The sequence below is a fragment of the Aquila chrysaetos genome, chromosome W (genome assembly GCF_900496995.4).
Source record: "Aquila chrysaetos chrysaetos chromosome W, bAquChr1.4, whole genome shotgun sequence".
Lineage (NCBI taxonomy): Eukaryota > Metazoa > Chordata > Aves > Accipitriformes > Accipitridae > Aquila > Aquila chrysaetos.
The window spans coordinates 1,278,435-1,291,582 of record NC_054457.1 but is presented as its reverse complement, the minus strand read 5'-3'; the positions used below and the strand labels follow the sequence as shown (position 1 = coordinate 1,291,582).

The window sequence follows — 13,148 nt, the reverse complement described above, 5'->3', positions numbered from 1 at the left end:
ATTTTTAAAGCGTCCGGCAGACCTCTAATAAGGGGTCTGAGGTGGCGGGGATCCACCGGTGCAGTCATCGGTATCCCTTGCTGCCCTCTATCATACATAGCCTGAACGCAGGCGGCTTTTTGCACCCCCTCTGTTAACTCCGACAGTCCCTTTATCCGGATAGTAATAGGTTCTCCTCTCTCCTTGGGGTCCACACCCCCAGCCCAGTAAGCTACTCGGGACGTTATTGACCGATCCCCCGGTGGTCCATCATTCAGAAATACTCTTGCTTCATCATCACTCAACAGTATCCGGTCCCCCCCCCCCCCGTTAGAGAAACTCTCCACAAATACTCAGGTTCGGTTTCGCCCGGCTTGCGCAAAAACTTAGCTTGTAACTCACTGAGTTCGGGTCCTGACCAAGGGGTAGTGCGAACAGTGGTTCGGGGGTTCCCACCGTGTGGACCCGTGTGCCTTTCTGTTTTAATAAGTGGTCGCACTTCTCTTTCTTGAAATTCCTCTACCTCTTCAGAGCTGTTTCCATCAGAGTCTCCCCAAATATTCCCATCCCAATCCTCAGGGTCCATATCCGTGATTAACTTTCGAATTTGGGTAATGCTGGGGGGTTTTTTTGCTTGTGCCAGCATCTTTTCAATCTTTTTTTCCAAGAAACGCGTCCGCTCCTTCCCTTTTCTCAATTCCACCCTCAAACAATCTATTTCTCCTTGCTTTTTAACATTATCCCTTTTCAATTTATCCATTTCCCCCTGCTATTGAACAAAATCACTCTTTTGGTTTTGCGCTTGAATCAAGCAGGCGCCCAGGACGGCACACATAACACCTTTGCCTTTACCGTCCCGACAAAGTCCGCAGCAGAGTTCTACTCTCTCCACGACCGCGGCAGGGTCTGACCACTTCTCCTTTGCCCACTCTAGCTCGGGGGGGAAAGGGCTGCAGCCGTGCCTCCGTAATAATTCCTCTATTAACACCATCCTGCCGACTACGCCAATTTAAAATGTTACGGATGCACGACTAACCAAATCCAACAGATGTTAAAGCTCAGATTTATTCTTCAGCAAAGTTAGTTAGAAGTCCAGTAGCATTTTATAAAAACCACAGGCTCAATGATGTAAAGAGAATTAATACTACACGGCCGACTTAAGAATCCCCAAGATTTAAAGTGATGGCTCAAAATGCGCGTATCACTCACCTAAAAGCTGAGGGCTCTCTCCCTCGAGGAGTTACCTCGGGCAGTGCCCCGACCCAAGGGGGAGTCCCCGACTGCAGAGCCGCTGCTCCGAGGAGGACTGCCAACGTGTCCTCTGGCGGGACCCCGTTTATACCCCTGTTGAATCTGACCTGTGGTCATTTAATTCTATTGGCTAGGAGGGTCACCTTGGTGTACCTGGCGCATCTCGATTGGCCAGTTCAAATTTCAACCTGCAGCCTCCAGGGTTTCCTTCCCCTTCTCCCTTCCTGGAGAAGTTTCGTTTCCTGCTGGCAGGATGGGGGGGGCGGGATGTACTGCCACACAGGCCAACCAGAAAAGGTATCTACTAAAACTTGTCGATATTTATATTGATTACACCTAGGCAACACTGAGAAATCCATTTGCCAATACTCTCCAGATGTTATTCCTTGTTTTATATTTCCTCCTGGTGTCGTCTTTTCAATTTTTGGATTATTCGCACAACATACTGGACATTTCTTTACCACTATATCTGCAAGGCTTTGCATTTTTGGTCCTATGACATATTTTTTTTGCAGCAAGAACCAACGCATCAGAGCCCATATGTGTTTCCTGGTGTAATTTCTTCAATACAAATCCCATTGTCCTTTCAGGAATTAGGAGTTATTTTAAAGGTGTCATCCACCATCCTTGTTCAATTTTGGTACAGTCTAATTGTTCAGCCAGTTGATCTTCTTTTTCTGTGTACTGTGGAGGAGTTAAATCTAGGCGTCGGTCTGGAATTAGAGCTCCTTCTATCTTTGTTTTTTTTTAAAGCTGCCTCTTTGGCAGCTGCATCTGCTCTCCAATTTCCTCTGATTACTTCATTGTTTCCCTTCTGGTGTGCTTTACAATGAATTATTGCAACTTTTTCTGGCTTTAAAACAACTTGTAACAATTTTACAGTTTCAGCGCCATATTTAACAGGAGTTCCTTGTGAGTTTAGATGGCCCCTTTCCTTCCAAATTGCCCCATGAGCATTGTTACAGATGCATGCACACTCAAATCGAACAGGTGTTAAAGCTCAGATTTATTCTTCAGTAGAAAAGTTAGTTAGAACTCCGGTAACAGTAGTGAACTACAGGCTCAATGGTGTAAGGGGAATTAGTACTACACAGCCGAGTGAAGAATCCTTGAGATTCAAAAGTGATGACTCAAAATGCGCATATCACTCACCTAAAAGCTGAGGGCTCTCTCCCTTGAGGAGTTACCTCGGGCAGTGCCCCGACCCAAGGGGGAGTCCCCGACTGCAGACCCGCTGCTCCGAGGAGGACTGATTCCAACATGTCCTCCGGCGGGACCCCGTTTATACCCTTGTCGAATCTGATCTGTGGTCATTTTAATCCCTATTGGCCAGGAGGGTCACCTCAGTGTACGTGGCATGTCTCGATTGGCCAGTTCAAATTTCAACCTGCGGCCTCTAGGGTTTAGGTTTTTTTTCCTCTTCTCCCTGCCTGGCGAAGTTTCTTTTCTGGCTGGGGGGGGAGTGTACTGCCACAAGCGTGGACAACTCCAAAGGCATATTTTGAGTCGGGGTATATATATTAACTTTCTTTCCTTACTCATTTCTAAAACTTGAATCAGAGCTATCAATTCAGCTTTCTGGGCTGAAGTATTATGAGGTAAAGGCTCAGCTTCCAGAATACGGTCTCTAGTCATTATTGCATATCCAGCACATTGCTTTCCTTCAGACATAAAACTACTCCCATCTGTATATAATTCTAAATCAAAATCTGAAAGAGGAGTATCTTGTAAATCCGGTCTGCTAGAATAAACTTGTTCAATTGTTGTCAAGCAATCATGCTGTACTATAACAAAGTTATATGTTCATTGTCACTTTGCCATTGTTCCAGTTCTTTTGCCAATACGTTACCAAATAACATGGGGCTATTCTTAAAACCCTGTGGCAGTAGAGTCCAACATAATTGGGTTTTCTGTCCGGTAGTCGGGTTTTCCCATTCAAAAGCAAAAATGAGTTGACTCTGTTTATCCACTGGGATGCAAAAGCAAGCATCTTTCAAATCTAGAACTGTAAAATACACATTATTTTCAGGGATAGAAGCAAGCAATGTATATGGGTTTGGTACCACAGGATGGACATTGACTGTCCGAACGTTAGTTTCTCGCAACTCTTGCACTAATCTATATTCTTGAGAATTAGGGTTTCTTACCGGTAAGATGGGGGTAGTAAATTCTGATTGGCATTCTCGTAACAATCCATTTTCTAAGAAGGAGTTAATAAGTGGTTCCAGTTTTCTCCTCACCTCCAATTTTATAGGGTATTGTTTTTTTCTTGCCGGTTGAGCTCCAAGTTTCAATTCAATTTTAATTGGAGTTTTATTCTTTGCTCATCCTGATTTTCCCAATGCCCATGCCAATGGTATTACTGCATTCAATATTTTCTTCAGGAATATCTGCATCTTCATCATTCTCACATTGAGTCAGCAAACATATCTGTGCCTTCCAAGCATTTTCTGGGGGAATATGTAACTATACAGAATTTTCAGAGAAAGTAATTTGCGCATTCAATTTACATAATAAATCTTGCCCCAACAGTGGCAGGGGAACCTCTGGCATATGGAGAACGGAATGAGTTACTGTAGTAGTTCCAATTGTGCACTCCATTGGTTGCAAAAATGATTTTAGAGTCCTTTTCCCGGTGGCACCAATTATACTAGTTTTGATTTTACTTAATGGTCCCTTACAGTCTGTAAGTACGGAATGTGTTGCCCCACTATCTATTAAAAAAAATCTATTGTTTCATTCCCCAGCTTCACTGGAATGAGAGGACTGGCTAGGGAAACTTTGATAGATTCCACCAGTCCCCTTCAGTCCAACCCAATCTCGGTCATGACCCCAACGACTTCCCCTGTCCCTCTTTCCTGGCTATTTGAAAGGCGTGGACATTCCTTTCTCCAATGGCCTTCTTGCTTACAATATACACACTGATTAGGTCCTAAAGGGGTATCCCACCAATTCCCCCTCAAATTTCCATGGCCACCTCCTCAGCCCCTAAATCCACTTGGTGAATTTCTTCTGCCTCTTCCTCTACCTCTCTCTTGTGTGAGAGACTGAATTGTTATCTCGAGCCATTTGTCTCAAAGATAGTTAGGTGTGAGGGACTGGACTTTCATCTCAAGGCCCTTTGTCTCTGAGATGGTGTCCTGGTTTCAGCTGGGATAGAGTTAACTGTCTTCCTAGTAGCTGGTACAGTGCTATGTTTTGAGTTCAGTATGAGAAGAATGTTGATAACACACTGATGTTTTCAGTTGTTGCTAAGTAGTGTTTAGACTAATGTCAAGGATTTTTCAGCTTCTCATGCCCAGCCAGCGAGAAAGCTGGAGGGGCACAAGAAGTTGGCACAGGACACAGCCAAGGCACCTGACCCAAACTGGCCAACAGGGTATTCCATACCATATGACGTCCCATCTAGTATAGGAACTGGGAAGTGGGGGCGGGGAATCGCCGCTCGGGGACTAGCTGGGTGCCGGTCGGTGGGTGGTGAGCAATTGCACTGCGCATCATTTGTACATTCCAATCCTTTCATTATTGCTGTTGTCATTTTATTAGTGTTATCATTATCATTATTCGTTTCTTCTTTTCTGTTCTATTAAACTGTTCTTATCTCAACCCGTGGGTTTTGCTTCTTTTTCCCGATTTTCTCCCCCATCCCACTGGGTGGGGGGGGAGTGAGTGAGTGGCTGCGTGGTGCTTAGTTGCTGTCTTGGGTTAAACCATGACAGCTTTTTGCAGTTTTATTGTCAAAGTATTATCCTAGTATAAGCATACAAGAAACCTTAAGTTTTCACAAAAAGTAGTATTGGAAACATGGATTAAATTCTCTCTCATGTTATAACACTTGTAAGAAATTGTGAGCTTCTCTGAGCTTGAAATACAGTTTTGTTTGTTTATGTGAAGCTAGCAATACTTTGCTTTCTTACCCAAAGTTTTAGGAATGGCTTAGTAGACAATGTGGTTTCTGTTCTCTTCTGTAGAAGAAAGTGCTACTGATTTGTGCTGTGTAATCTCCAGTCTTGTTCAAGTGATGATGGCTTTGTACAGCAATACAATGTCAGGGTTTCAGAGCTTTATTCAGGAGTGGGTAATTGGAGGACATGGCTTTTTGGATTGTTGTAACCACTTACATAAAAGTGACAAGGAAGAAGTTTTTTTTTTTTTTGCTTTCCTTACATACTATTTAAAAGCTTACTCAGCATAAGGAGGAATTTAGATGTCAGTCCAGAAGTTCTAATTACTCTGAGGATCTTTAATTTTGTTTTCTTTTATGGGTTGATGTTTTGTAGTGTCCCTATTTTTGCTGTTTAGAGTTCAGCAATGTCTTTATAACTAAAAAGAATAAATGTAAAATTTCCCACTCAATCTTCGAGTCTTTTGAAAGACACGTATCTTTTATCCTTTTAAACTGTGTTAAATGGTAGTGTCCGTAGAAATAACTCAAGTGAATTGCATATTCTTGTCACATCTAGAGTTTAACTTTATACTGTCTTGCTAAATGTTGCAGTCTCACTTCTCCATTTTTGTTTGTATTTTGGGAATAGATCACATTGCTATACAGAATGGAAATCATAAGTGTAAACTGATTAGTTCTGATCAAGAATTGCTATAAACTAGTTTTGCTTTGCCAACTTTAAAAGGCTGCATAGCAGCAACTTTCATAGAAAGTTAATGTGTGCAAATTCAGGTTAGAAAGTGTCCATCTCTTCTGTCAACAATTGGCCAAGGGTAGCTCAGATGATACTTCAGAGTTCAGCCAAAGTTATATGCAGCAGTCCTGTAGTTCAGCAGATTTGCTGTCCTTAAGATTTGTATTTGGAGATGCTAATTACTATAAAATAAATAGTCAGCATTGCGGAACATATTTTTTCTGAAACTGATGCAATATTTTCTTTATTTAGGCTCCTGTTTTTCTGCTCTTGCTAAATTGTGTTTGGCAGTTGGTACAACAGTATCCTCCAGCATTTGAGTTCACAGAAACTTACTTAACTGTCTTGTCAGACAGCCTCTATGTGCCTATTTTTAGCACTTTCTTCTTCAACTCGCAACATCAAAAAGACACTAATATGGTAAGGGTTTGTTAATTTGTAGATGCAATGTGTTGGAGAACAGGTTTGACCAACAAGCAAGGAACACTCAAAAAAGCCCTAGAAGCATGTTTTTTCCATGCTTATTTGAAGGGCGATACCTTGAAGGGTGAATGAGTGCAACTTTGGGTATAAGGAGTCAAGTTCAGGTCTTTGGAGTTTATGATGACAAAAGGAAAATAATTCAGGAATATATTACTTCTAATGTGTGGCTATAGGTTCATGTTTATTGCTCTTCAATGAAAATGGAGCTCCTTAATTTAAGAATATCCTGCTGTCCTGCATAATAAGTTATCTACAAAATTCTTGTATAGTATATTCCGTTTATTCCAAAATCAACATTTCCTGAACGTTGATTTACATTTGGTTCATGCTTTTCTCTAGCCTAAGAAGCTGGAAGCAATGGGAGTATCCTCTGCAAGGCTGTGCAGTCTAAAAAAAATAGTGAAGATCAGTCTTGCATATAAAGTGCTGATCATAAAATTTAAACTGGTAGCACTGCATAACTGCATTAACTTTTGAAGTTTGGAGAGGTTTATTCTACAATCCTGCCCCCTGCGTTTGAAGAATTCAAGTGTCAATCTACTGCCTGATTTTCAAAACTTTGGGTTTTTTCCTCAGATTATTTAATCTCATTTTCAACTGTGAAAGGCATTTTTGGTGCTAATTGCACTGTTGAAATGAAATACTGTCTGAAGTTACAGAGAATACTATATAGATAGCCTTCATGTCTGTACTCACATCTAATAATGTTGTTCGACTATTGAATAAATAGAAATCATGAGTATCATTGCAACTCTGTGGCCTCTTCTATGAAAAACCAGTTTTTTAATTTTACCTTGACTGGGTCAGAATTCCTTTCTAGCAGTCTTAACTGTGACCTGTTTGTTTTGGCAGACTGGTGAAAGCCTCAAGACACAAAGCGGTCCTTTCAGATTTCTTACTGTGTGGGACTGGTCTGTGCAGTTTGACCCCAAGGCCCAGGATTTCCTGAACAGCCCTCTTTATGCAGAGAAGCCAAAACCAGATAAAAGTCAATGGAAAACTGCACGATTCAGAGTAAGATATATGCTGCTTAACTTGTATTTTTGAAATGATAAATATATTTTGCACAACTCAGTCATACTTCAAATGTACTTACAGTGGAATCATTGGTGCAAAGTTTTAACTGACAAAATACATGTACACCTCAGACTCACCTGGGTGTTAAGAATGCAATTTGCACCCACCTCAGTTATAAATCACTGTTTTACAGCTACTGTGCATAGCTGTGAACTTTTTTGAAGTTTTTTTTGTTTGCGTGGGGTTGTTTTTTTTTTCTTCGTACTTTTGTGCAAATGTAGTAACTTCCTCATGGGACTTACCATCCAGGTGAGTTCCACTGATGTGGGAACATATTTAGCTAACGGTCACAAGAGCATTCCAGATGCCTTTAGAAGACCTTGAACAGAATAAACAAGAAGACAAAAAAAGAAAGATACCAATTAGAAGAACACAGGTGCGCATTCCACGATAAAGGGAACTTGGCACAAAGAACCTCAATTCGGCAGTTTATCTTGACCAATTAGACTGAGACAAGTTTCGCGTGTTTTAATTGGTATAACCAATTATGTCCTATGTTTATGCGCGTGTACAGAGTTAGTCTAGCCAATTATATCTTATGTTTATGCGCGTGTACAGTGTTGATATAACCAATCATATTTTATGCTTGTGCACGTGTACAGTGACTTTGCAGAATATGTGACTATAAGTATGTGTGTGTTTTAGCAATAAAGGGTCGTCTGTTGTCTGCTCTCAAGATTACAGGCGTCCGTCTACTTCAATCTCCTCACACTGACATGTTTGAAGTGAGTTTATTTTGTTGTTCTATGGAGTACCTAACTGAAATACGTAGCAAGCTTATAATTGCTTCCCTAATTTTGTCTTGAGTGTAATTGGGGTGTGTGCATGCATTTTTAGAATCATAGAATGGTTTGGGTTGGAAGGGACCTTTAGAGGTCATCTAGTCCAACCCCCTTGCAATCAGCAGGGACATCTTCAACTAGGTCAGGTTGCTCAGAGCCCCGTCCAGCCTGACCTTGAATGTTTCCAGGGATGGGGCATCTACCACCTCTCTGGGCAACCTGTTCCAGTGTTTCACCACCCTCATCATAAAAAATTTCTTCCTTTATATCTAGTCTAAATCTACCCTCTTCTAGTTTATAACCATTACCCCTTGTCCTATCACTACAGGCCCTACTAAAAAGTTTGTCCCCATCTTTCTCATAAGCCCCCTTTAAGTACTGGAAGGCTGCAATAAGGTCTCCTCGGAGCCTTCTCTTCTCCAGGCTGAACAACCCCAACTCTCTCAGCCTTTCATCACAGGAGAGGTGTTCCATCCCTCTGATCATCTTCATGGCCCTCCTCTGGACCTGCTCCAACAGGTCCATGTCTTTCCTGTACTGAGGGGTGGGTGGAGGGGGAACCAACAACAAGAAAACCCCAACCTGTCCAGGGTATGGAGGATTATGAGTGGACCACCTCATTACTGGAAAGTAGCACAAATTCAGTAAGAAAAGTTTTGTTTGGGGTAGCCTTTTTTGATTATAATCTCCCTGTTTTGTTGGTTAAATTCTGTTCTGTACAAAGCATTCTCAGGTGAGACACTGTCAGTATGATCTACAGCATTAATCAGGGAACTCTTATGTGGTAGAAAGTAATGAGGAACCATTGGATAAAAACTTCTAAATCAAGTGCTCCTTCACTTGTGTGGCTAGCTTAAACTAAACATGGAAATCTGTAATACTTGAATGCGTGCAAAGAATTCTTCTTTTTCAAAGAAAAATACTTTATTCATCGTTACTTCATTGCTATAGTTACAGTGCAGGGAAGGTATCTTGGAATACTAATTATGCTGTGTGAAGTATTTGGTGTATTAGCTATTGAAGAGTAACAGTTTTAGACTATATAACAAAGCAGTGGCTGTGTTTAAGTGACTTTGTTGCTTGTAAGTATTTTCTGAATACAAGTTATGTTTTTCTTCTTTTAAGATGTTTTCTAAAGTCCCATCAATATTTATCTCAGTATATTTTTCTTTTCTTTCCTCTTAAAGCATCTATGGCAACTTTCTTTACCATTGACACAAACAAAATCTTCCCTGAAGAGAGGATTTTTCAGGTAGGAAACAGATCATTTAATTAAAAACATTCTGCGTAAAAGAATTGGCAAGTTCATAAATTCTTCAGATGAACCCCCTAATAGCTTCAGGGAATTTTATCATAGCTGGCATAGTAAACCTGTTGACTATCATGGTCTTTTGTTACCTTGCATCGATGGCCCTGAAATCAAAGTCTGGGCACAACGGTATTTACGATGGATTCCTGAGGCCCAGCTTCATGGTGGTGGTACAATAGCCACAGCTGCCAAGATTTTGGACTTGATGGAGAAAGTGCAAAGCTTGCAGGTGAAAATGAATGAAGAACATAGTCAAGCTATTTCCGGAGACATACATGCTGTTCCAATGCTGAGAAATTCTGCCTGTTTGTCATCCTTGTTTCCATTTGCTTTACTTCAGAGACAGTCTATCAAACCAGCTTTACACACTAGCACCTGGAAAGACTTGGAAGATGAAGATGACTTGGTCAAGAGGGATGATGAATTTGTTGATCTAAGTGGTGATATGTCATAAAGTGTATATAAATTAAAGTATGAATTGTATGTGGCTAAGCTGAGTTTTAAATGTTGTGCTGTATCCTAATATAAGGAACTCGATCAAGCATCTGCAGCCTGTTTAATGGGTTTGTTAGGTTAAAGAAAGAAACTTGGTTGGAAAGAACTATTTGCCATGATTAACTGAGCATATTTTGAACTTCCATTTCACTCTTAACAGTATTTATTGCAGAAACACATTTTTAGCATAGGTGTAATAAAAACAGAAGTCTAGGCTGGAGTAGCCATATGGAAACTTTGTTAAAAAAAAAACAAACACCACATTCTTTTCTAATGTAAAGGTGGAATACTAAATACATACAGCAACAATCACTATTTTAACATAAACTCTCTTCCCCTTATGTTAAGAATACTAAGATTGGAAGTACTGTGACTAGGAACTGTTAATGCATCTGCATTCTCCCCCCATGTAAAATAAACAGGGGAAGGTGCAACTAAATGTGCATTTAAAAATAAGCTTTTTACAGCTGAGGAATAAACTTGTGGTCACCAAGGGTTTTCTGTCTACTGTGGCATCAACTGAAGTCATGTGTTTGTCAACCTCATCTTTTCTGACAGTGTTAATCTTTTGGCTTGCAGAACTTCACCCTGCATGGTATCATAATAGCAGCTTGGCTGCTCTAAGCCTGTGCATGTGCTTATCTTAAGGATCAGATGCAAGAGCCTAACCACATATTTCAAGTCTTATTGTGTGGCTGCTGTGCTATATGCCCTTGCTGCCTTGGAATATTAAGTCCTAAATGTTTGCTGTTAATTGTAAGAAATGGCCTGACTGTGAGACTCTAATTTGCCATGAGTATTTTTTCTCCTTTTAATAGAGTGAGATTTTCATTCTGACTTCCCCATTTATGCCAGTTGCCTTTGAAGCTTTCTGTAGCTTGCACTGAAACCCTCCACATAGAAGGGAAGACTTTTTTCTGTAATCCTACAGTGAAGCTGGATTTGCAGTCTGTTGCCACTTGTCATGAGTTGGTGGTACAGCTTATGAATGTGGCATTCATACCATATGAACACTTGCATCCTGTTGCTGGATGTTATAACAGTACCTCAGTGAAAAAAGCCATCAAAAAATGCCTGTTGACTTCGATCTACTGTATGTATAAACATACACAAAGTATTTTTACTGCAAATAATCATCCTTTTTAAAGTTGAATATTATTTGACTGTCAAATCTATTTTGAACCCTTAAATTCTAGAATACCCCAAGAGTGGATGCAAGTCATAAGATCGGTTACAGTGAGAGGGTGGACACTGAATATTTTCTCTATTTTCATACCAATTTAGAAATCCATGCTGGAAAATTCAGATGGTGGAGAAACTGGTGCTTAAATTAGATCAGCTCAATGTAGTCAGGTATATTAAAATGGGTCACTTCACACTGAATTGTAGTTAATATGTATAGCAAAAATTTATCAGCAGACCTCAAAATAAATTAATATGTTAAAATAAATGTATTAATGGGGCAAAGGGGAGAGCTTAATGCAACTCTGCCAAACTGAAGCTTCTTGACTCTTGATTGCCTTAAGTCTTAGTAGTGTGAGGACAATACTTGAGTTTGTAGCATTTTATTTAAAAATGCACTGGTACTTACGCTTTCTTCTGTGATACATATGATCTTACAGCTAGCACTTGCTAGAATGGGCTGTCCATACATGTCCTTCAGAGTTTATTATTGTAATTCAAGTGACTCATGTATGCAATAATACTTTGCATGTTGAATGAGTGATGCATTTTTATGGGGAAGAGATGCCTATCATTCTATCATTCAAGGGTTTTTTAAACACTTCCATTAGAAAAAATATTAAAATATTAAATTGATTTCTCTATATTTTTGATCAAACTGTTGTGTTGTTTCAGTCATGAAGATTACATATTTATATTAAAGAACAGATGTTGGACATCTTATTTGTACCTAAGTTATCAGAAGTTTATATAGAGGAGAAACATATATATGGAATTGAACATGGGAACACTTCTAATGTAGAGTAAATACCATTGTTATTGGTTTTCTGCTCTGTGGGATTGGAAATGTACTTAAACAGAAGCTTGGAGTAAAAATATTATATCTCCGAGTTTTTACACTGAATGCAAGCTAGAAGCTTTACAGGTTGTTGGTTTGTTGGGTTTTTGTTGTTTTTTTTGTTAATACTGTTATTTCTCTCTAGTGGGCTGTTTGGAGAGTGTCAATAAAATATACTTTGACATATTTGTACTGAAATGAGAATGTATGTTTAAGCTCATATTTTGCAAATGATGCTTTAAATCATAGCAAACTTGATAATCTGTGGTGACAAGGCTTTTCTAGTTATACACTGGGTATTTACAGACTGTAATGGGGAGGAAACTGTGCAGTTTTGACCTGGCTATGCTTATTGGAGAGGTGCTATCAGTTCAGGAAAGAGGAAAGTTCAGTGTGATGTAGTAGGATGACTATGGGAAGTTACTAAGGTGGTCTAGAAAGTGTCTGCTGAATGTCAGTGTTTGGGGGTTTATTAAACACTGTTTATTTCAGTCTTAGCAATGTACTTGTCTTTCCCCCATTTCAAGGGGGAGCATTGTTCTTAAACTAATCAACTTCTTGAAATTACTGCAGCAGAGTATTTCTCAAACCAAATGTGTATTGAGCATGGATTGGGAGATTGTCACAGTAAACCGTAGAGTACAAATGAAAAACATAATTTTTTTTCCAGAGATTACAAGTTACTAGCATCTTCATGAAAACAGCACTAGCACAAATCACACCTTCAAAAATTATGCCACTTTGGATATTTCCGAAAGAGAATGTTACAAGACTGTGACAGACTTGGTCTTGAAGTCTCATATAGTAATAGCTTATGCAGCAGCTGTGAAGTGCCGGGTCATGTTGTAACACAAGGTGTGTCTCTGCCTCACCCACATCTTCTAAAGATCAGTGAGTGTACTTTGACCACTTAGCTTTGATTTAAGACTGCATTCACTGTAGTGAAAATGTTCAGCCATTGATGTATACCATATTGGAATGCAAACGTGTACTTTATAAAGGTACTTACAGCCAACTTGGCCTCCTGATCTCTCGCTCCAGCTAAAGCTTTTTCTATTCATGCTCAAAGCATGGAAGCATAACTTCTTCAGCAGGTAGTAGTATACTTTCTG

The 13,148-nt window shown here is 39.9% G+C and overlaps 1 protein-coding gene across 1 annotated transcript; it reads left to right on the top strand.

The window, feature by feature from the left end:
- Positions 1–5,176: 5,176 nt before the first annotated feature.
- Positions 5,177–10,004, top strand: LOC121232731 (myotubularin-related protein 12-like). The gene is given in 4 exon segments (XM_041121134.1): positions 5,177–5,371; positions 6,123–6,290; positions 7,206–7,367; positions 9,400–10,004. Coding segments are annotated over 4 exon segments (1,101 nt in total). The 3' UTR covers positions 9,976–10,004.
- Positions 10,005–13,148: the final 3,144 nt, after the last annotated feature.